This window comes from Salvelinus alpinus, chromosome 11 (genome assembly GCF_045679555.1).
Source record: "Salvelinus alpinus chromosome 11, SLU_Salpinus.1, whole genome shotgun sequence".
NCBI lineage: Eukaryota > Metazoa > Chordata > Actinopteri > Salmoniformes > Salmonidae > Salvelinus > Salvelinus alpinus.
This window is the reverse complement of record NC_092096.1, coordinates 47,056,157-47,079,877: the sequence shown is the minus strand read 5'-3', so window position 1 is coordinate 47,079,877 and position 23,721 is coordinate 47,056,157. Positions and strand designations below refer to the sequence as shown.

The 23,721-nt window shown below is 43.4% G+C and overlaps 1 protein-coding gene across 3 annotated transcripts in view; it reads left to right on the top strand.

Annotated features, from left to right (window-relative positions):
- The window catches only part of LOC139534262 (1-phosphatidylinositol 4,5-bisphosphate phosphodiesterase beta-3-like), a 111,740-nt gene that overhangs the window by 75,011 nt on the left and 13,008 nt on the right, over window positions 1-23,721 (top strand). For 2 of the 3 annotated variants that reach the window (XM_071333272.1, XM_071333274.1), the window contains exons 14-30: window positions 561-717; window positions 9,844-9,942; window positions 10,076-10,149; window positions 10,258-10,354; window positions 10,612-10,821; window positions 11,005-11,159; window positions 11,270-11,431; window positions 12,229-12,328; window positions 12,432-12,536; window positions 12,922-13,016; window positions 13,642-13,777; window positions 14,519-14,554; window positions 14,675-14,784; window positions 15,009-15,118; window positions 16,073-16,232; window positions 16,393-16,469; window positions 19,021-19,110. In XM_071333272.1, coding sequence (XP_071189373.1) covers window positions 561-717; window positions 9,844-9,942; window positions 10,076-10,149; window positions 10,258-10,354; window positions 10,612-10,821; window positions 11,005-11,159; window positions 11,270-11,431; window positions 12,229-12,328; window positions 12,432-12,536; window positions 12,922-13,016; window positions 13,642-13,777; window positions 14,519-14,554; window positions 14,675-14,784; window positions 15,009-15,118; window positions 16,073-16,232; window positions 16,393-16,469; window positions 19,021-19,110 — 1,973 coding nt within the window. The remainder of the gene's footprint in view (window positions 1-560; window positions 718-9,843; window positions 9,943-10,075; window positions 10,150-10,257; window positions 10,355-10,611; window positions 10,822-11,004; window positions 11,160-11,269; window positions 11,432-12,228; window positions 12,329-12,431; window positions 12,537-12,921; window positions 13,017-13,641; window positions 13,778-14,518; window positions 14,555-14,674; window positions 14,785-15,008; window positions 15,119-16,072; window positions 16,233-16,392; window positions 16,470-19,020; window positions 19,111-23,721) is intronic. The other variant, XM_071333273.1, reaches the window with a different exon arrangement.

Genomic DNA, 23,721 nt, shown 5'->3' with positions numbered 1-23,721 from the left:
CTTGAATTTTTTTTTAAACATTCCTTAACCCAGAATACTTCAAAGAATAAAGAAAAAGGAAGAAAAAAGAGCACTCTGTACTCATAGAACTGCTACGTTTATTCACGGGACATACAAAAAGGCTTATGTTTCGGCATAATGGGACAATAAGAGCCTCTACGTAATAAACAGAATTATGTGAGGCTCTGATGAAGTGTCCTGGGGTAAGGAATGTTTTTTGGTTCATTATCATGTGTCCCATCCTTTAGGACAGTTTCAAGTGATACTTTAAAAAATATATATTCCCAAGTATTCCCACCCAAAGTAGAGAGACATGTGATCGTATACAAATGTAAGCAAGGTTTGAAATGATAATTTTTTTGTCAAATATTATATATTATTTTTGTGGGTAATTTGCAGTCAAATTATTTGGAATTATGTTCTGGCCCCCACGACCAGCCGCTCAAGATAAAATTGGCCCTCGGCTGAATCTAGTTGATGATCCCTGCTTTAGGAGCTGGTTCTAGATAAGGCCTTAAACCTTTTTACTAATGTATTATATTATCTCTCCGTTCCTATAGCTGATCCCTGTTCAGCCCTTACCCTCACCCCAGGAGCTGCTGGGTAAGATTCTGATAAAGAACAAGAAGAAGCACCACCACCGAGCGTCCAGCGGGGGCAACATGAGGAGGAGAACAGGAGAAATAGACGCTCTGGAGCAGGCTTCACCTGTTAACGGTATATACAATATAGTATTCAGACCCCTTGACTTTTTAAAAATGTTGCAGCCTTATTCTAAAATGTATTACATCATTTTTCTTTCTCACCAATCTACACACAATACCCCATAATGAAAAAGCAAAAACAGGTTTTTAGACATATTTGCAAATGTATATAAAAAAAAAAAAACGGAAATACCTCATTTACACAAGTATTCAGACCCTTTACTCAGTACTTTGTTGAAGCACCTTCGGCAGCGATTACAGCCTCAAATCTTCTTGGGTATGAAGCTACACGTTTGGCACACCTGTATTTGGGGAGTTTCTCCAATTTTTCTCTGCAGATCCACTCAAGCTCTTTCAGGTTGGATGGGGAGCGTCGCTGCATGGCTATTTTCAGGTATCTCCAGAGATGTTCGATCGGGTTCAAGTCCGGCTGGGCCACTCTGGCTGGGCCACTCAAGGACATTCAGAGACTTGTCCAGAAGCCACTCCTGCGTTATCTTGGCTGTGTGCTTAGGGTTGTTGTCCCGTTGAAAGGGGAAACTTCGCCCCAGTCTGAGGTCCTGAGCACTCTGAAGCAGGTTTTCATCAAGGATATCTCTGTACTTTGCTCTGTTAATCTTTTCCTCGATCCTGACTAGTCTCCCAGTCCATGCCGCTGAAAAATCCCCACAGCATGACGCTGCCACCACCATGCTTACCCATAGGGATGGTGCCAGGTTTCCTCCAGAAGTGACGCTTGGCAATCAGTCCAAAGAGTTCAATCTTGGTTTCATCAGACCAGAGAATCTTGTTTCTCATGTTCTGAGAGTCTTTAGGTGCCTTTTGGCAAACTCCAAGCGGGCTGTCATGTGCCTTTTACTGAGGAGTGTCTTCCGTCTGGCCACTCTACCATAAAGGCCTGATTGGTGGAGTGCTGCAGAGATGGTTGACCTTCTGGAAGGTTCTCCCATCTCCACAGAGGAACTCTGGAGCTCTGTCAGACTGACCATCAGGTTCTAGATCACCTCCCTTACCAAGGCTCTTCTCCCCCGATTGCTCAGTTTGGCCATGCGGCCAGCTCTAGAAAGAGTCTTGGTGGTTCCAAACTTCCATTTAGGAATGATGGAGGCCACTGTGTTCTTGTGGACCTTCAATGCTGCAGAAATGTTTTGGTACCCTTCCCCAGATCTGTGCCTCGACACAGTCCAGTCTATGAGCTTTACAGACAATTCCTTTGACCTCATGGCTTGGTTTATATAGACAGGTGTGTGCCTTTCCAAATCATGTCCAATCAATTGAATTTACCACAGGTGGACTACAATCAAGTTGTAGAAACATCTCAAGCATGATCAATGGAAACAGAATGCACCTGAGCTCAATTTTGAGTCTCAATGCAGGCTCTGAATAAATAAGGTATTAATGTTTTTTATTTATTTCTCACACAATACCCACACACATTCACATACACATAACACAAATGCATACCGACACAGCACAAACACACACACGCACGCACGCACGCACGCACGCACGCACACACACACACACACACACACACTACATTGTAGAATAATAGTGATGACATCAAAACTATGGAATAACACATATGGAATCATGTAGTAACCAAAAAAGTGTTAAACAAATCAAAATATATTTTAGATTTTAGATTCTTCAAAGTAGCCACCCTTTGCCTTGATGACAGCTTTGGACACTTTTGGCATTCTCTCAACCAGCTTCACCTGGAATGCTTTTCCAACAGTCTTGAAGGAGTTCCTACATATGCTGAGCACTTGTTGGCTGCTTTTCCTTCACTCTGCAGTTCAGCTCATCCCAATCCTTCTCAATTGGGTTGAGGTTGGGTGGTTGTGGAGGTCAGGTCATCTGATGCAGCACTCCATCACTCTCCATATTTGTCAAAATAGCCCTTACACAGCCTGGAGGTGTGTTGGGTCATTGTCCTGTTGAAAAACAGTCCCACTAAGCACAAACCAGATGGAATGGCATATTGCTGCAGAATGCTGTGGTAGCCATGCTGGTTAAGTGTGCCTTGAATTTTAAATAAATCACAGACAGTGTCACCATCAAATCACCATCACACGTCCTCCTCCATGCTTCACGATGTGAACCACACATGCGGAGATCATCCGTTCACCTACTCTGCGTCTCACAAAGACACAGCAGTTGGAACCAAAAATCTCACATTTGGACTCATCCACCAAAGGACAGATTTCCACCGGTCTAATGTCCATTACTCGTGTTTCTTGGCCCAAGCAAGTCTTTTCTTATTATTGGTGTCCTTTTGTAGTGGTTTATTTGCAGCTGATGTTGCGATGTGTCTGCTACTTGAACCCTGTGAAGCATTTATTTGGGCTGTAATTTCTGTGGCTGGTAATTCTAATGAACTTATCCTCTGCAGCAGAGGTAACTCTGGGTCTTCCTTTGCTGTGGCGGTCCTCATATGAGCCAGTTTCATCATAGCGCTTGATTGTTTTTGTGACTGCACTTGAAGAAAGTTCTTGAAATGTTCCACATTGACTGACATTCATGTCTTAATGTAATGATAGACTGTTGTTTCTCTTTGTTTATTTGAGCTGTTCTTGCCATAATATAGACTTGGTCTTTTACCAAATAGGGCTATCGTCTGTATACCACCCTTACCTTGTCACAACACAACCGATTGGCTCAAGCACATTTAGAAGTAAAGAAATTCCACAAATTAACTTTTAACAAGGCACACCTGTTAATTGAAATGCATTCCAGGTGACTACCCGATGAAGCTGGTTGAGAGAATGCCAAGAGTGTGCAAAGCTGTCATCAAGGCAAAGGGTGGCTACTTTGAAGAATCTCAAATATGAAATATATTGGTTATTACATGATTCCAAATGTGTTACTTCATAGTTTTGATGTCTTCACTATTATTCTACAATGTAGAAAATAGTACAAATAAAGAAAAACCCAGAGATGAGTAGGTTTGTCCAAACTTTTGACTGGTACTGTATATGCTGCTACTCTATTCTTTATTTTACTCTTTTTATTATTATTATCTATCCTGATGCATAGTCACTTTACCCTGCCTTCATGTAAGTACAGTGAGCTCCAAAAGTATTTGGACAGTGACACATTTTGTTGTTTTGGCTCTCTATTCCAGCACTTTGGATTTGAAATGATACAATGACTATGAGGTTAAAGTGCAGACTGTTTTAGGGACCAAAAGTATTGGGACAAATTCACTTATACAGTGGCAAGAAAAAGTATGTGAACCCTTTGGAATTACCTGGATTTCTGTGTAAATTGGTCATAAACTATGATCTGAACACCATTCTTGTTTAGTGTTTAACGTATCGTAGACTCGTCAACAGAGATGTTCGCATGTTCCAGAGATTTCTGCAAGTCTTTAGCTGACACTCTAGGATTCTTCATAACATCATTGAGCATTCTGCTCTGTGCTTTTGCAGTACAGCCACTCCTAGAGAGAGTAGCAACAGTGCTGAACTTTCTCCATTTATAGACAATTTGTCTTACCATGGACTGATGAACATCAAGGCTTTTTGAGATACTTTTGTAACCCTTTCCAGCTTTATGCAATTCAACAATTCTTAATCTTAAGTGTTCTGAGATCTCTTTTGTTCGAGGCTTGGTTCACATCAGGCAATGCTTCTTGTGAATAGCAAACTCACATTTTGTGAGTGTTTTTTATAGGGCAGGGCAGCTCTAACCGACATCTCCAATCTCGTCTCATTGATTGGACTCCAGGTTAGCTTACTCCGTACTCCAATTAGCTTTTGGAGAAGTCATTAGCCTAGGGGTTCACATACTTTTTCCAGCCTACACTGTGACTGTTTAAATGATGTATTCAATATAGAGAAGAAAAATACAATAATTGGTGTTATTAGTTTAAGCACACTGTTTGTCTATTGTTGTGCCTTAGATGAAGATCAGATCAAATTGTGTGACCAATTTATGCAGAAATACAGATAATTCTAAAGGGTTCACATACTTTTTCTTGCCACTGTATGTTTATTAAAGTAGTCTAAAGTTTTGTATTGAGTCCCATATTCCTAGCACACAATGATTACATTAAGCTTGTGACTGTGTTGTCACAAGGAACCCCCACTGGTGGTCTATAAGTGGGGTCGCAATATTGGAGATAGCTTGGTGAGATCTGACATGCCCCCTGAGCCCACTCAGATACTCTTGACACCCATTCCAAATGGGAACTACAAATGTGGCTCATGCGCACAGTGCAATAGCACTATAAAAACATCCTCCTTCATTACATTTTACATTTAAGTCATTTAGCAGACGCTCTTATCCAGAGCGACTTACAAATTGGTGCATTCACCTTATGATATCCAGTGGAACAACCACTTTACAATAGTGCATCTAACTCTTTTAAGGGGGGGGGGGTTAGAAGGATTACTTTATCCTATCCTAGGTATTCCTTAAAGAGGTGGGGTTTCAGGTGTCTCCGGAAGGTGGTGATTGACTCCGCTGACCTGGCGTCGTGAGGGAGTTTGTTCCACCATTGGGGTGCCAGAGCAGCGAACAGTTTTGACTGGGCTGAGCGGGAACTGTACTTCCTCAGAGGTAGGGAGGCGAGCAGGCCAGAGGTGGATGAACGCAGTGCCCTTGTTTGGGTGTAGGGCCTGATCAGAGCCTGAAGGTACGGAGGTGCCGTTCCCCTCACAGCTCCGTAGGCAAGCACCATGGTCTTGTAGCGGATGCGAGCTTCAACTGGAAGCCAGTGGAGAGAGCGGAGGAGCGGGGTGACGTGAGAGAACTTGGGAAAGTTGAACACCAGACGGGCTGCGGCGTTCTGGATGAGTTGTAGGGGTTTAATGGCACAGGCAGGGAGCCCAGCCAACAGCGAGTTGCAGTAATCCAGACGGGAGATGACAAGTGCCTGGATTAGGACCTGCGCCGCTTCCTGCGTGAGGCAGGGTCGTACTCTGCGAATGTTGTAGAGCATGAACCTACAGGAACGGGTCACCGCCTTGATGTTAGTTGAGAACGACAGGGTGTTGTCCAGGATCACGCCAAGGTTCTTAGCACTCTGGGAGGAGGACACAATGGAGTTGTCAACCGTGATGGCGAGATCATGGAACGGGCAGTCCTTCCCCGGGAGGAAGAGCAGCTCCGTCTTGCCGAGGTTCAGCTTGAGGTGGTGATCCGTCATCCACACTGATATGTCTGCCAGACATGCAGAGATGCGATTCACCACCTGGTTATCAGAGGGGGGAAAGGAGAAGATGAAGTATCCTTCAGACACCCACGTACAGGTAGAAAAGTCCCTGTTAGGGATATCATCTCATGCAAGACCAAGGGAGTAATCTATCTCATCACCTGTTCATGTGGAAAAACCTACGTAGGACAAACAAAAAGACAATTAAAACAACGCATTGCTGAACACGCAGCTCAATCAGGTGTAAGAACATTGACTATACAGTAGCAGCTCACTTTGTTGAAGCTAACTATCCAATCTCCTCCCTCAAATACAGGGCATTGAGCATGTTGCTCTACCAAGGAGAGGAGATAACATTGAGATCATACTACTACAAAGGGAGGCTTACTGGATATCCTTTCTAAACACATTGACCCCTAGTGGTCTGAATATTGACTTTGACCTCAGGCCCTTCATATGAACAATTCTCTCTTTTATGAACAAGTCTTATAAATTGATATATTCTTTCTACAGCTTATTAGCATACACCTAATATGTTCCCCCTGTTGATAATGCTCATTATACATTAAGGTTGAACCAAAAGATCACATGTCACAAATATAAATGAAATAGTAAACAAATGTAATATGGGAAATTTTATTAAACAATGTATGTTGATGCTAATATTATGTACAGTATTCAATTATGTTTGCATATGATAACAATAGCCTAATATATTTAATATGCCATAAACTAGTGTTTTTTAACAGTTTCACTCAATTCATTCTAATTAACTTAATCATTATAACTCACCCCTCACTATTGTCATTGGTTACACTAATTGCACTGTTTGTCTACATAACCTGGTTCATGTATTCATGACATTACCCTGAAGAAGTTACAGTGATGCCGAAACGTTGGTGATTTACCCAATAAATTACTGGGAGTTTATATATGTATTGTGCAACTCTCTTTATTTTTATAGTTTATTGCGTACTATACTCAAACAAACTTGTTGGATGCATTTGTTGTTTGTTTTGGTTGTGTTTAAGATTATTTTGTGCACAATAGAAATGAATGGTAAATAATGTATTGTATCATTTTGGAGTCACTTTTATTGTAAATAAGAATAGAATATGTTTCTAAACACTTATACATTAATATGGATATTTCCATGATTACGGATAGTCCTGAATGAATCATGAATAATGATGATTAAGAAAGTTATATTATATATTCTTTATATTATATATTCTTATTTACAATTTAAAAAAATCCAAAATGATAAAATACATTATTGACCATTCATTACCAAGCACAACCAAAACAAAAGGCAAATGCATCCACCAAGTTTGTCACAAGCTTGATGTAGTCATTACGTGCAAGGAATATGGGACCAAATACTAAAGTTTTGACTACTTTAATACACATATAAGTGAATTTGTCACAATACTTTTGGTCCCCTAAAATTGGGGGACTATATACAAAAAGTGCTGTAATTTAAAAATGGTCCACACGATATGGATGAAAATACCCTCAAATGAATGCTGACGTTCTGCACTTCAACCTCATAGTCATTGTATAATTGGGAATCCAAAGTGCTGGAGTACAGAGCCAAAACAATAACAAAATATGTCACTGTCCCAATACTTTTGGAGCTCACTGTATCTACCTTGACTACTTTGCTCTGGTACTGGTACTCCCTGTATATAGCTCTATTCTTGTGTATTTTATTCTGACTTTTCTTTTTACTATTATTTTTTAACTCTGCATCATTGGGAAGGGCTCGTAAGCAAGCATTTCATGGTTGTCTACTCCCGTTGTATTCGGCACATGTGACAAATACAATTTAAATTTGATTAGACACACTCACACATACTGCCAAAGCTACTGTGTTTTTAAGGTGTGCTATGTTACTTTTCCTGTTCTATATAGCATAATGGCAAGTGTGTTAGTGTGTGTGCACTTACGGAGGACCTACTGTATCATCCTATCATCCTTTCATTCCTTCCTTTCTAGCTCCTCTTCCTCTGTATCTGCTGCTAAAGCCACTTTCTACCACTCTAAATTTCAAGCGTCTGCCTCTAACCCTAGGAAACTCTTTTCCACCTTCTCCTCCGTCCTTAATCCTCCACCCCCTCCCCCCACCTCCTCCCTCTCTGCGGACGACTTTGTCAACCACTGAAAAAAAGGTTGACGACATCCACTTCTCATTCACTCAGCCTGTTGAGTCCACTGGTGTCACTCACACAGAACTACCCTACGCCTTGACCTCTTTCTCCCCTCTCTCTCCAGATGAAATCCTGCGACTAGTGAGGTATTGCCGCCCGACAACCTGTCCGCTCGGCCCCATCCCCGCCTGCCTTCTCCAGACCATCTCTGGAGACCTTCTCCCATTCCTCACCTCCTTCATCAACTCAGTGGTCAGGGATGGTTCTAACTTCAAAATGGCCTGAGTCGCTCCCCTCCTCAAGAAACCGACACTCATCTGATGTCAAAAACTATAGACCTATATCCCTTCTCTGATTAACTTTTTCGTTATCTCTCTCAGAACGATCTTCTTGAACCTAACCAGTCAGGCTTCAAGACTCAACCGAGACTGCTCATCTCTGTGTCATGAAGGCTCTCCACACTGCCGAAGCTGACTATCTCTCCTCTGTTCTTATCTTCCTAGATCTATCCGCTGCCTTCGACAACGTGAACCATCAGATCCTCTTCTCTATCCTCTTAGGGCTGTTCGTGTCAGGCTCTGCACACTCTTGGATTGCATCCCACCTGGCAGGCCTCTCCTACCAGGTGACGTGGAGAGGATCTGTGTCTGCACCACGTACTCTCACTACTGGTGTCCCCCAGGGCTTAGTTCTAGGCCCTCGTCTCTCTATACACCAAGTCACTCAGCTCCGTCATATCCACACATGGTCTCACCTACCATTGCTATGCGGATGACACTCAACTACTTTTCTCCTTCCCCCCCTTCTGACACTCAGGTGGTGACATGCATATCTGCGTGCCTGGCAGATATCTCAACTTGGATGTCGGCCCACCACCTCAACCTCAACCTCGACAAGACGGCGTTGTTCTTTCTCCCGGGAAAGGCCAGTTGACAACTCCACAGTGTCACCCTCCAGGAGTGCAAAGAACCTTGGCGTGACCCTGGACAACACCCTGTCGTTCTCTGTAAACATCAAAGCAGTGACTTGCTCCTGCAGGTTCATACTCTACAACATCCGTAAAGTACGACCCTACCTCACACAGGAAGCGGTTCGGGTCCTAATCCAGGCACTTGTCCTCTCCCATCTGGAGTACTGCTACTCGCTGTTGGCTGGACACCCCGCTTGTGTGATCAAACCCCTGCAACCTATCCAGAACACTGCAGCCCGCCTGGTTTTCAACCTTCCCAAGTTCCCCGTTCCTCCGCACACTCCACTGGCTTCCAGTCAAAACTCACATCTACAAAATCATGGTGCTTACCTACGGAACAGCAAGAGGAACTGCCCCTCCCTACCTTCAGGCTTTATTCAAACCCTACACCCCAACCCGAGCACTCCGTTCTGCCACCTCAGGTCTCTTGGCCCTCCCACCCTTACGGGAGGGCAGCGCTCCCGCTCAGCCCAGTCCAAGCTCTTCCCTATCCTGGAACCAGCTTCCCCCTGAAGCTAGGACAGCAGAGTCCCTGTCCTTCTTCTGAAAACAGTATCTTAAATAATCCTCCTCACCGCACTTGTACTTGACCCCCCCCCTTTTCTAGCTCAGACTATAATGATAGCTACTTATTTTGTACTTTCTATGCCTGTGATATGTAGTTGTCCCACGTAGCTATCTTAAGATGAATGCAGTAAATGTCTGCTAAATTATTAAAGTGTGTGTGTGTGTGTGTGTGTGTGTGTGTGTGTGTGTGTGTGTGTGTGTGTGTGTGTGTGTGTGTGTGTGTGTGTGTGTGTGTGTGTGTGTGTGTGTGTGTGTGTGTGTGTGTGTGTGTGTGTGTGTGTGTGTGTGTAGACTGCCCATTCAGTGACAGCGAGGGGGGACTGCTGTCCAATGGGGAAGAGAAGCTGGCAGAGAGTCTGGTCAAAGACGGAGATCCTCGGAAGTCAATTGGTCAGTTCACATCTTGAATGAAGAACATGCTGGGGAAGGAGGGATGGAGAGAGGAAGGGAAGAGAAGGATGGATGAATGGGTGGCTGGATAGATGAAGGATATTGGTAACAATTGTTTGTGTATGTTTTCTAGGAGGGGAGGGAGAGAGTGATGAGGAGGAGGAAGATGAACCTGTGGCTGAACTGAAGAAACCAAACTCTGATGAGGTGAAACCTTTATTTATTGATTGACCTTCATTGATCCACGATGTCTTCTATCGATATGGGTCAGCCCAGTGATAAAATGAACACATAACAATTCTCTCTCTGTCTCAGGGTACTGCCAGTAGTGAGGTAAATGCGACAGAGGAGATGTCTACTCTTGTCAACTACATAGAACCTGTCAAGTTCAAGAGCTTTGAGGTCGCAAACAGTGAGTGTGTGTGTCTGATGAAAGCAAGCAAGGTGTGTGTGTGTGTATGTATGTGTGTGTCAATGATGTGCATCATTGGTGTGCGTGTGTATGTGTGAGTGAGCGGATAGGTGTCATTAGGCCTAATCACTCCTCTCATGTAGTGCATAAGGCTAGCTAAATTACTAATTCATAGTTCATTATTAGCCAAGAGACACACACTGACACATTGATTTGAACTGATTTGTACATATTCTCTCTCTCACTCTCTCTCACAGAGAGGAATAAGTATTTTGAGATGTCATCGTTTGTGGAGACCAAGGGTATGGACACACTGAAGAGTGCACCCATCGAGTTTGTTGAATACAATAAGAAGCAGCTGAGTCGCATCTATCCTAAAGGGACGAGAGTTGATAGTTCGAACTACATGCCCCAACTCTTCTGGAACGTAGGCTGTCAGATGGTGGCGCTAAACTTCCAGACTCTCGGTATGTCGATCTTTCTTCCTTATACCTGAACTCTTCTTATCTTCTCATACCTTTCTTTATTATTTTCTCATCTCGCTCTCATCCCTCTCTTTTTCCTTCTGTTATGTCTTCTGTCCCCCTGCTTCACTTATTTCCATGACTGACAATCACCCTCTCTCCCCCTCTCTCCCCCCTCTCTCTCAGACCTGCCCATGCAGTTGAACATGGGTGTGTTTGAGTATAATGGACACAGTGGTTACCTGCTCAAACCAGAATTCATGAGAAGGACAGACAAACACTTTGACCCCTTCACTGAAAACATAGTGGACGGCATCGTAGCCAACACCGTCAAGATCAGGGTAAGTGGGTATGTGTGTCTCGGGACGGGTGGGGGTGGGGCGGTGGGGTTACGTGTGTGTGTATGTATATGTCTGTAACCATCTCCTTCTCTCCATCCCTCCGTCTCCAGGTGATCTCGGGCCAGTTCCTGACCGATAAGAAAGTGGGCGTGTACGTGGAAGTGGACATATTTGGACTTCCTGCTGACACAAAGAGGAAGTACCGTACCAGAACGTCCAATGGTAACAGCCTGGACCCAGTCTGGGACGATGAGACTTTTGTCTTCAACAAGGTAACGTTAATACAGGCTGAAGAGACACACACACCATATCGATACACACACTCACACAGTGTACAAAACATTAGGAACACCTGCTCTTTCCATGACATAGACTGACCAGGTGAATCCAACCTACATGTACTGTATATATTACCTCAGTCAGTCACTCCAACCTCATACCCCAGTACACTGACTCGGTACCAGTACTCCTTGTAAATAGGCCTTGTTATTTTATTGTGATACTATTTTCTTTCAAACTTTTTGTTAATTTTCTTACTTTTTAACTGTATTGTTGGGAAAGGGCTCGTAAGTAAGCATTTCACGGTAAAGTCTACACCTGTTTTTGGCGCATGTGACAAATAAAATTTGATTTGAATTGAGAATGGATTGGGTATGTGTGCCATTCAGAGGGTGAATGGGTAAGACAAAAGTTTTAAGTGGCTTTGAACGGGGTATGGTAGTAGGTGCCAGGCACACCGGCTTGAGTGTGTCAAGAACTGCAACGCCGCTGGGTTTTTCACACTCAACAGTTTCCCGTGTGTATCAAGAATGGTCCACCACCCAAAGGACATCCAGCTAACTTGACACAACTGTGGGAAGCATTGGATTCAACATCGGCCAGCATGCCTGTGGAATGCTTTCGACACCTTGTAGAGTCCATGCCCTGACGAATTGAGGCTGTTCTGAGGGCAAAAGGGGGTGCCACGCAATATTAGGAAGGTGTTCCTAATGTTTCGTACACTCAGTGTATAACAATATACACACATAACGATGCACACATACACAAGGTAACAGCATTCTGTGTGTAGGTGGTCCTGCCCACCCTGGCCTCTCTGAGGATAGCTGTGTTTGAGGAGAACGGGAAGTTCCTCGGACATCGGATCTGCCCTGTGTCAACCATCCGACCGGGTCAGTACTGTGTTTGTCTGCCTGGCTGCGTGTGTGCGGATCTTTTTGATCTTGTATTGTACAGTCTGTTCTTTCAATGCTGTCATCTTGTGTGTGTGTGTAGGTTACCACTACATCAGTCTGAAGAATGAGATGAACCAGCCTCTGTTGCTGCCCTCTCTATTGGTCTACACCGAGGCTCAAGACTACATTCCTAATGAACACCAGGGTAAGAAACTACACTACCCATAACCTCCTAGGACTACACTACCCTTAACCCCCTAGGACTATATTACCCATAACCCCATGGCCCCCTAGGACTATATTACCCATAACCTCTAGGACTACAGAACTGAGTTATCTGAAATTCCGACCAAGAAAACCTGTTCATTTCCACTTCGTTATCTTTCATGTCGTAATAACAAATCAGAAACTGGGGTATCATCCGTCTATCCTGAGTTTACAGACATGCTGAACTCTGACGTCGCCTACTAAGAAAATTACTTACTGCATTTTCTGCAGTTAAATCCCAAGAGCAACAAACATTAATAAGTGTGTGTATGTGTACTAGGTCTAGGCACATTGCTCATTTTTGTGTTGTGTGTTTATGTTAGAGTATGCTGAGGCCTTGACTAACCCCATCAAACATGTGAGTCTTTTGGACCAGAGAGAGAGACAGCTAGCTGCTCTGATGGAGGACAACGGCGAGGTGAGGAGACCACACATACACACACACACGCATGTTATGTTCTTCTATCCTCATGGTGATCTAAAATGATTTTACCTAACCCCTAACCGTCAACCTTACCATAACCCTAAACCTAACTCCTAAACCTAACCACTACCCCTTACCCTAATTTTAACCCTAACCCTAATTGTAACCCTAACCCTAAACCTAACCCCTTAGCTTAAAATAACCTCCCACGAGGGACAATGTTCCTTGTGTTACTATCCTTGTAGAGACTTTGGGGGATTTTACGTCCCCACAAGGATAGAATAACCCACCTACACACACACACACACACACACACATCATGATATGAGGGCTACACTGAGGCCTGGTGAAAACCAGTAGGGTTTTATCTGCTACACTAAGTGTTCTTGGGTGTGATCCGTGCATCGAATTCTTGAAAATAGAACCAGAGTATAATTTCCTTGCGGAGCCACGCTGCTTACTACGCCCAGGTTTCATTGAAATGAGTGGGATGCCTCGCAATCTGCAAAAGTTACACATCCAATGTAGCAGGCCTTTGAGACTGATGTCAAAATTGTGAATTAAACATTTACACAAGTTACAAGTTAAGAATCATCAACCTTCTCTCCGCTGTGTGTAGCGTGTGTTGGAGCAGCCGAAGGAGGGTGAGAAGGATCGGAAGGGCGACGCCCCCCTGGGGAAGATCCCCTCCCCCCTCCACCCCGTCCCCGCCCCCATTGATGACATCAGCGACCTCATCAGCTCACCTGGACCAGGTAGGTCACACTAACACACACACACATATCTTTGGTGTGTTATAGAGGAGGCTGGTGAGTGGAGATATTGGAGGATGGAAAGGTATCAAACACATGACTTGCATATGCGGAGGACACCGATCCATTTATTCCATTCCAGACATTATACTAAGCCCATCCTCCGATATCTCCGCCCACCAGCCACCACTGGTGTGTTTTGTATTGTATTATATATCAGGCCCTATGGAGTTATGGGGATTGGTGCTGTATGTGAGTATTGTGAGTGTTGTATTATTAGTATTGTATTTTTTATTTAACTAGGCAAGTCAGTAAAGAACAAATTCTTCTTTACAATGACGGCCTACCCCAGCCAAACCCTAACCCGAATGACGCTGGGCCAATTGTGGGCCGCCCTATGGGACTCCCAATCACGGCCGGTTGTCATACAGCCCAAGATTGAACCAGGTTCTGTAGTGACGCCTCTAGCACTGAGATGCAGTGCCTTAGACGGCTGCGCCACTCGGGAGCCCGTATTTGTTGTTAGTTATCATGTGTAGGCTTAACCAGATGCTCTATTCAAGAACCTGGGCGAGCTATTGGTCGCATTCCAGGCTGACTACATTGCAAATGCAGATCTCAGCATGTCTGCAATGTAGTCAGCCTGGAGCACAACCATTATGTGAGTATCATTGCTGAGTTCTGAAGTGAAAACATCACATCTACATTTCAACCTGTCCTGTACTGTTCCTGTCTCCATGTCAGGCCAGAAAGAGGATCTCATTGCTACAGTCCTGGCAAGTAAGTCATCTCCTATCCACCCATCCACATTACATTACACCACAGAACTCATTATCACCCTCATGTGGTGGGAGGCCAAACCAGTTAGATAATTTCTCCCTTTCTCTCTCGCTCTCTCAGATCTCCAGGCTCAGTCTACAGAAGAGTTGAAACAGCAGAAGTTGTATCTGAAGCTGTTGAAGAAACAATGTAAAGAACTCAAGGAGCTCCGCAAGAAACACCTCAAGAAGGTTAGACTGACACACACACACAGCTTGTCCGTCTTTCTGCAAAATTTGAAATACTAACGTGTAAAGATGTTGTCAATAAACCACAGTGGTATTTTTTATAGACAGCTTAAATCCATTACGAATACTGCTGTTTGTGATTGCATCAGCACACTGTCTATTTGACATGTTGTGTGTGTGTGTCTGTGCACGGTTGTGCGTATATACGTGCGTGTGTGTATTAAAAGGTGTGGGCCCTGAGTAAAGAGCAGAGGAGTCGCTGTAACCAGCTCCGCTCTGACACACAGAGACGACGCAGTCAGATGGAGAAACATCTCAAACGCAGCATGAAGAAAAAGTAAGAGAGCGAGGGAGGGATGGATGGGGCGGATGATGAAGAGTTGGTAGGGGGTGATGAAAAGGAGAAAGGGATTCCAAATCAACCACTTGCCCCTTACACAGGAAAGGGGGGGGAGACACAGTGGGGAATATTTGTGTGTATTAATGTGGTTGTATGTATATATATACAGTGGGGAGAACACGTATTTGATACACTGCCGGGTCTGTAATTTTTATCATAGGTACACTTCAACAGTGAGAGACGGAATCTAAAACAAAAACCCTGAAAATCACATTGTATGATTTTTAAGTAATTAATTAGCATTTTATTGCATGACATAAGTATTTGATCACCTACCAACCAGTAAGAATTCCGGCTCTCACAGACCTGTTCGTTTTTCTTTAAGAAGCCCTCCTGTTCTCCACTCATTACCTGTATTAACTGCACCTGTTTGAACTCATTACCTGTATAAAAGACACCTGTCCACACACTCAATCAAACAGACTCCAACCTCTCCACAATGGCCAAGACCAGAGAGCTGTGTAAGGACATCAGGGCTAAAATTGTAAACCTGCACAAGGCTGGGATGGGCTACAGGACAATAGGCAAGCAGCTTGGTGAGAAGGCAACAACTGTTGGCGCAATTATTAGAAAATGGAAGAATTTCAAGATGACTGTCAATCACCCTCGGTCTGGGGCTCCATGCAAGATCTCACCTCGTGGTGCAACTTCTGCTGTTTTAGATTCCGTCTCTCACAGTTGAAGTGTACCTATGATAAAAAATTAAAAAAATTAAAAATGCTTTGTAATTAGGAAAACCTGCAAAATCGGCAGTGTATCAAATACTTGTTCTCCCCACTGTATGTATATATATATATATATATATATATATATATATTTGTAAAAAATATATATACTGTATATATATATATATAATATATTTGTTTGTTTATGTGTGTGTGTGTGTGTCAGTGAGCCAGCAGAGCCAGTGCAGAGGCAGTTGACAGCATTGGAGATGGAGTTACAGAAACAGACGGTGCAGCTGAGAGAGTGGCAAATGCAAGAGCTCCTAAAACTACGGCAACAACAACACACACTGGAGAGAGAGAAGAAACACACACACCTACGAGAGGTATGCACGCACGCACCCAAGCACATACGCATGCACACACATGCACATGCACTCACACACCTAAGAGAGATACACACACACACACACACACCTACGAGAAGTACACACACACACATACTAATCACATACAGATTCTCACCCCTCCTGCTGTGTGTTCCAGGCATTTCAGAAAATAAAGGAGACATCCCAGGAATGTCAGATGGCTCAGCTCAAAAAACTTAAGGAGATCTGTGAGAGGTAAGATACTGTTTCATGCTTTATAACGATAGTTTTACACCTTACACCTGTCACCTTATTAAGTACCATCAATTATTATGTGACAGGTAAGATACTGTTTAACGCTTTATAACTATTGTATAACTCCCAATATATACTGAACAAAAATATGAACGCAACATATTTTGTTGGTCCTATGTTTCATGACCTGAAATAAAAGATCCCAGAAATGTTCCATATGCACAAAAAGCTTATTTCTCTCAATTTTTGTGCACAAATTTGTTTACATCCCTGTTAGTGAGCATAATTTGCCAAGATAATCCATCCACCTGACCGGTGTGACATATCAAGAAGCTGATTAAACAGGTGCACCTTGTGCTGGGGACAATAGAAGGCCACTCTAAAATGTGCAGTTTTGTCACACAACACAATTCCACAGATGTCTCAAACATGCTAACAGCAGGAATGTCCGCCAGAGCTGTTGCCAGAGAATTTAATGTTAATTTCTCTACCATAAGCCGCCTCCAACATTGTTTTAGAGAATTAGGCAGTATGTCCAGCCTGCCTCACAACCGCAGACTACGTGTAACCACACCAGCCCAGGACCTCCATATCTGGCTTCTTCACCTGGGGGGACAGCTGATGAAACTGTGGATTAGCACAACCGAAGAATTTCTGCACAAACTGTTAGAGACCGTCTCAGGGAAGGTCATCTGCGTGCTCGTTATCCTCACCAGGGTCTTGACCTGACTGCATTTCGGCGTCATAACCGACTTTAGTGGGAAAATGCTCACCTTCAATGGCCACTGGCATGCTGGAGAAGTGTGCTCTTTACGGATTAATCCCGGTTTCAACTGTACCGGGCAGATGGCACAATTGCATTTTATCAATGGCAATTTGAATGCACAGAGATGCCGTGACGAGATCCTGAGGCCCATTGTCATACCATTCATCCGCCACCATCACCTCATGTTTCAGCATGATAATGCATTGCCCAATGTCACAAGGATCTGTACACAATTCTTGGAAGCTGAAAATGTCCCAGTTCTTCCATGGCCTGCTTACTCACTAGACATATGTCACCCATTGAGCATGTTTGGGATGCTCTGGATCGACGTGTACAAGAGTGTGTTCCAGTTCCCACCAATACCCAGCAATTTCACACAGCCATTGAAGAGGAGTGGGACAACATTCCACATGCCACAATCAACAGCCTGATCAAATTTATGCGAAGGTGATGTGTCGCGCTGCATGAGGCAAATGGTGGTCACACCAGATACTGATTGGTTTTCTGATCCACGCCCCTACCTTTTTTTAGGTTATCTGTGACCAACAGATGCATATCTGCATTCCCAGTCATGTGAAATCCATAGATTGGGGCCTAATGAATTTATTTCAATTGACTGATTTCCTTATATGAACTGTAACTCAGTAAAATCTTTGAAATTGTTGCATGTTGCATTTATATTTGTGTTCAGTGTAGATGGATTTATACAAAACACCTTTATAAGTAGAGTTAAGTTCTTATGTGAGCGGCAGTGTTGGGGGTAACGTGTAACAAAAGTAACACGTTACGTAATCAGCTTACTTTTATGAGTAGCGGACTAAAGTAACACGTTACTTTTTCAAATTAGGTAATATTTTTACAGTTACTTTCAGAATCATATCTCTACTGGGTGCGTGTTTCCATGATCCGATCTCAACTTGTTTCCTCATTTAGTTCTCAAGCGAGCGGAGAAAGGCTGTTTGGAGAAATGTCATTAAAGATGCTGTCCATAGAGATGTAGAGGGCTCTGATCTTTGCCATTGATCGCTTCTGTGATACAAAAGCCCTTAGAGGGCTTTCCTGTCTAGCTGCAAGTGTGACCTATATACATCTCTATGGGTCCATCATGTATGTGCGGTCTATAACCAGAACCTGCAGCTCGAGAGAAAGATTTTTAACAAAAAGATCTGTACAGATGTTTGGCTTGCAGTATATATGGCTAATTAAGCAGCCCATATGATAGTGAAGTATTTGTAGACTAGCACAGGAAAGAACGCCACTGATGAAAAGAGAAACTGCAAACCAGAGTTAGTAAGTAGCCTATATTTAGTAGAGAGCGCGCGGCTTGCTGTGCTTTTTTCTCATGAAAGTAAGTCAAAGTAATATAACGAGTAACATAAGGCATTCCTTTCCACAAAAAGTACTTTTGTAAAGTAACGTGTTACTTTTGTTATTTGTATTGATTTATATGTAATGTATTACTTTTTCAAGTAACTAATCCCAACACTGGTAAGCGGTAAGATCATGTTTTATGATCATTTATAATAATAATTGATTGGATTCATATAGCGCTTTCCCAGATGTTCAAAGCGCTGTAAATACTAAGGGGAACTCACTTCATCCACCACCAACGTGAAGCTCATCACTTAGGTGGTGGACTGCAACCATCTGTGCTAGAACGCTCACCACACATCAGCTATTATAGCAACTGTATTACTCCGAATGCAGATGGATTCATATCAAAACACAATTTAAAGAAAGCTAAGTTACAAGTTATTGTTTATTTGTTTCTGTTAATGTTTACAGAGAGAAGAAGGAGCTTCAGAAGATTCTAGACAGGAAGAGACAGAACAGCATTATCGAGGCCAAGAGCAGAGACAGAGACAAGGCTGAGTCGTATGTCACAGTGTGTGTGCGTGCGTGCGTGTTAGTGTTTCACGCTATACCGAAACTTCTGAACTTTTTCGATACTAGAACATGAAAAATGTCTCGGTAGAATTGTTTTTACTTTCGGTACTTCTGTCAAATGTGTCTCAATACGGATTGAGAGGATTGAATCTGTCTAGTCACCCCTTAGCACTCACATCTATAGCCATGAAAAGCTTTGAAAGGCTGGTTATGGCTCACATCAACACCATAATCTCAGAAACACTGTCCCCACTCCAATTCGCATTCCGCTCCAACAGATCCACAGATGACGCAATCTCTATTGCATTCCACACTGGACTAAAGGAATACCTATGTAAGAATCTTGTTCATTGATTACAGCTCAGCGTTCAACACCATAGTCCCATCCAAGCTCATCACCAGGCTCAGGACCCTGGTACTGAACACCTCCCTCTGCAACTGGATCCTGAACTTCCTGATGGGCCGGCCACAGGAGGTGAGGGTAGACAACAACACATCTGCCACACTGACCATCAACACGTGGCTTAGTCCACTCCTGTACTCCCTGTTCACCCATGACTGCATGGCCGCGCAGGACTCCAACACCATCATCAAGTTTGCTAAAGACACAACGGTGGTAGGACTGATCAACGACGCCAATGAGGCAGTCTGAAGGGAGGAGGTCAGAGACATGGCAGTGTGGTGCCAGGACAACAATCTCTCCCTCAATGTCAGCAAGACAAAGGAGCTGATTGTGGACTACAGGACACAGAAGGGCGGGCACGCCCCCATCCACATCGATGGGGCTGTAGTGGAGCGGGTCGAGAGCTTCAAGTTCCTCGGTGTCCACATCACTCACTAAGGAATTAAAATGGTCCACACACACCCGCACAGTTGTGAAGGGGGCACGACAGCGCCTCTTCCTCCTTACGAGTCTGAAAATATTTGGCATGGGCCTCTCAGATCCTCAAAAAGTTATACAGCTGCAACATTGAGAGCATCTTGACTGGCTGCATTACTGCTTGGTGCGGCAGCTGCAAGGCACTCAACCACAAGGCGCTGCAGAGGATGGTGAGAATGGCCCGGTACATCACTCGGGCCGAGCTCCCTGCCATCCAGGACCTCTATACAAGGCAGTGTCAGAAGAAGGGACAAAAAATTGTCAGACTCCAGCCACCCAAGCCATAGACTGTTCTCTCTACTACCGCATGGCAAGCGGTACCAGTGAATCAAGTGTGGAACCAACAGGACCCTGAACAGCTTCTACCCCCAAAACATAAGACTGCTAAACAAGATTGCTAAATAGCTAATTTAATGTCTACCCGGACTACCTACATTGACCATTTTTTGCACTAACTTTCCTGCACAGAGTCTATGCACACACGCTGGACTCTACCCACACATACTTACACTGACACCCCAACATACACACACACACACCCACATACACACACTACATATGCCCCCCCACACACACATAACATGCGCACACATGCAAACTGACGCCACACACACACACATACATACTGGCGCCACATATGCTGCTGCTACTCTCTATCTATCCTGTTGCTTAGTCACTTGATCCTTACCTATATATACATAGCTACCTCAATTACCTCATACCCCTGCACATCGACTCGGTACTGGTACTCCCTGTATATAGCCATGTTATTTTTATTCGTTATTTTTATTCGAAGCATGTGACTATAATACAATTTGATTTGAATAATTTGTCTGAATCTTCTCAAAGGGGAAGTAGTAAGCTGGCCAGGTTACCTGACAGCGCAAGACACTTTTGAAAAGCAAGCGAGAGGAAAGAGAAATTGCAGACACATGGCTTTTCTAACGTAAACATCATGGGAATACTTTGCTTACAGTTATGATGGCCAGCCCACCGAAACAACGAAGCAAAAGGTGTTACAAAGCGGTGCAGTGCAAGGGAGGTTTATTTCCAAAACAACATTAAAAAAACTATTTTACACATGACATTTGCATTGTAACATTCTGCTAGCAACTAAATTTGAATTTTGTGGGGAGGACAATGATATGAACATATATTCAGCATGACATTCATGTGAGCATTATAATATGATTACAACCCAAAAGTAATGTGAAATGCACTCATATCTTAGCTATGAAAGCAATATATTTAGACTAACGTTACTTCGTGTTTGTCTGGGCTTGCTAGCAGTTGCCACCCTGGGAGTTGCAATGCACCCTGGGAATCGTAGTATGCTATGTAAAATCCATAGGATTTCTATGGTGTGTAGACTTTTGCAATATAGAAGCTTCAGAAATGAGCTTCAAAGTGTTTTTTTTATGTCGTTTGGAACTAAACTATTGATTTAATATATTAAATGATTTAGGTGCAATTCTTTTTTTTGACCTTTATTTAGCTAGGCAAGTCAGTTTGGAACAAATTCTTATTTTCAATGACGGCCTAGGAACAGTGGGTTAACTGCTTTGTTCAGGGGCAGAATGACAGATTTGTACCTTGTCAGCTAGGGGATTCAAACTTGCAACCTTTTGGTTACTAGCCCAACGCTCTAAGCACTAGGCTACCCTGCCTAGTAATGAATAATGATAATAATAATAATGAATCATAGGTCTAATGAATGTAATGTGACCTGATATTATGGCCAAAGATGAGCAAATTAACCCAAATATGTATCAAATTACATTTTAAAACAGTTAATGTAATGTAAGTGTAAATTTATCTCAGCTATGGTTTTTCATTAGGAAATGTAAGATATTCTCATGGTATTTAATATGGTGGTATATTTTGGAAAGTAATTGAATATAGAATAAAATATATCATATTTGTTATTTTAGTATTTCTACCAGTTATCAAAATATTGTTCAATGTAAAAAATAAAATAAAAATACACTACATGACCAAAAGTATGTGGACACCTGTTCATTGAACATCTCATTCCAAAACCATGGGCATTAATACGGAGTTGGTCCCCACTTTGCTGCTATAACAGCCTCCACTCTTCTGGGAAGGCTCTCCACAAGATGTTGGAACGTTGCTGCGGGGACTTGCTTCCATTCAGCCACAAGAGTATTAGTGAGGTTGGGCACTGATGTTGGGAGATTAGGCCTGGCTCGCAGTTGACGTTCCAATTCATCCCAAAGGTGTTCAATGGGGTTGAGGTCAGTTCTTTCACACCGATTTCAACAAACCATGTATGGACCTCGCTGTGTGTACTGTGGCATTGTCATGCTGAAACAGGAAAGGGCCTTACCCAAACTTTTGCCACAAAGCACAGAATCGTCTAAAATGTCATTGTATGCTGTAGCGTTAAGATTTCCCTTCACTGGAACTAAGGGGCCTAGCCTGAACCATGAAAAACAACCCCAGACCATTATTCATCCTCCACCAAACTTTACATTTGGCACTATGCATTGGGGTAGGAAGCTTTCTCCTGGCGTTCGCCAAACCCAGAATCGTCCGTCGGACTGCCAGATGGTGAAGCGTGATTCATCCAGAGAATGCGTTTCCACTGCTCCAGAGTCCAATGGCGGTGAGCTTTACACCACTCCAGCCGACGCTTGGCATTACGCATGGTGATCTTAAGCTTGTGTGCGGCTGCTCGGCCATAGAAACCCATTTAATGAAGCTCCCGTCGAACAGTTCTTGTGCTGATGTTGCTTCCAGATGCTGATTGGAACTCGGAAGTGAGTGTCGCAACCGAGAACAGAAGATTTTTACACGCTATGTGCTTCAGCACTCGGTGGTCCGGTTCTGTGAGCTTCGCGGCTGAGCCGTCTATGGAGATTGCATGGCCGTGTGCTCGGTTTTATACACCTGTCAATAATGGGTGTGGCTAAAATAGCCGAATCCACTAATTTGAAGGGGTGTCCACATACTTTTCTATATACAGTGCACTCGGAAAGTATTCAGACCCCTTGACTCTTTCCTCATTTTGTTACATTACAGCCTTATTCTAAAATGGATTAAATAGTTTTTTGGTTTTTCTCTGGCATGCACTGACAATGACCTTATAAAGACAAGTGTGCCTTTCCAAATCATGTCCAATCAATTGAATTATACCACAGTTGCACTTCAATCAAGACAGTGAAGACATCAAAACTATGAAATAACACATATGGAATCATGCAGGAACCATCGCGCCCAAGAAAAAGCGTTAAACAAATCCAAATAGATTTTAGATTCTTCAAAGTGATGACGTCTTTGCACGCTCTTGGCATTCTCAGCTTCACCTAGAATGCTTTTCAGGCAGTCTTGAAGGAGTTCCCACATATGCTGAGCACTTGTTGGATGTTTTTCCTTCACTCTGCGGTCCAGCTCATCCCAAACCATCTCAATTGGGTTGAGATTGGGTCATCTGATGCAGCACTCCATCACTCTCCTTCTTGGTCAAAAAGCCCTTACACAGCCTGGAGGTGTGTTGGGTCATTGTCCTGTTTGTAAAAATAATGATAGTCCCACTAAGCGCAAACCAGATGGGATGGCGTATCGCTGCAGAATGCTATGGTAGCCATACTAGTTAAGTGTGTCTTGAATTCTAAATAAATCACTGACAGTGTCACCAGCAAAACATCTTCACACCACCACCTCTATGCTTCACGGTGGGAACCACACATGCGGAGATC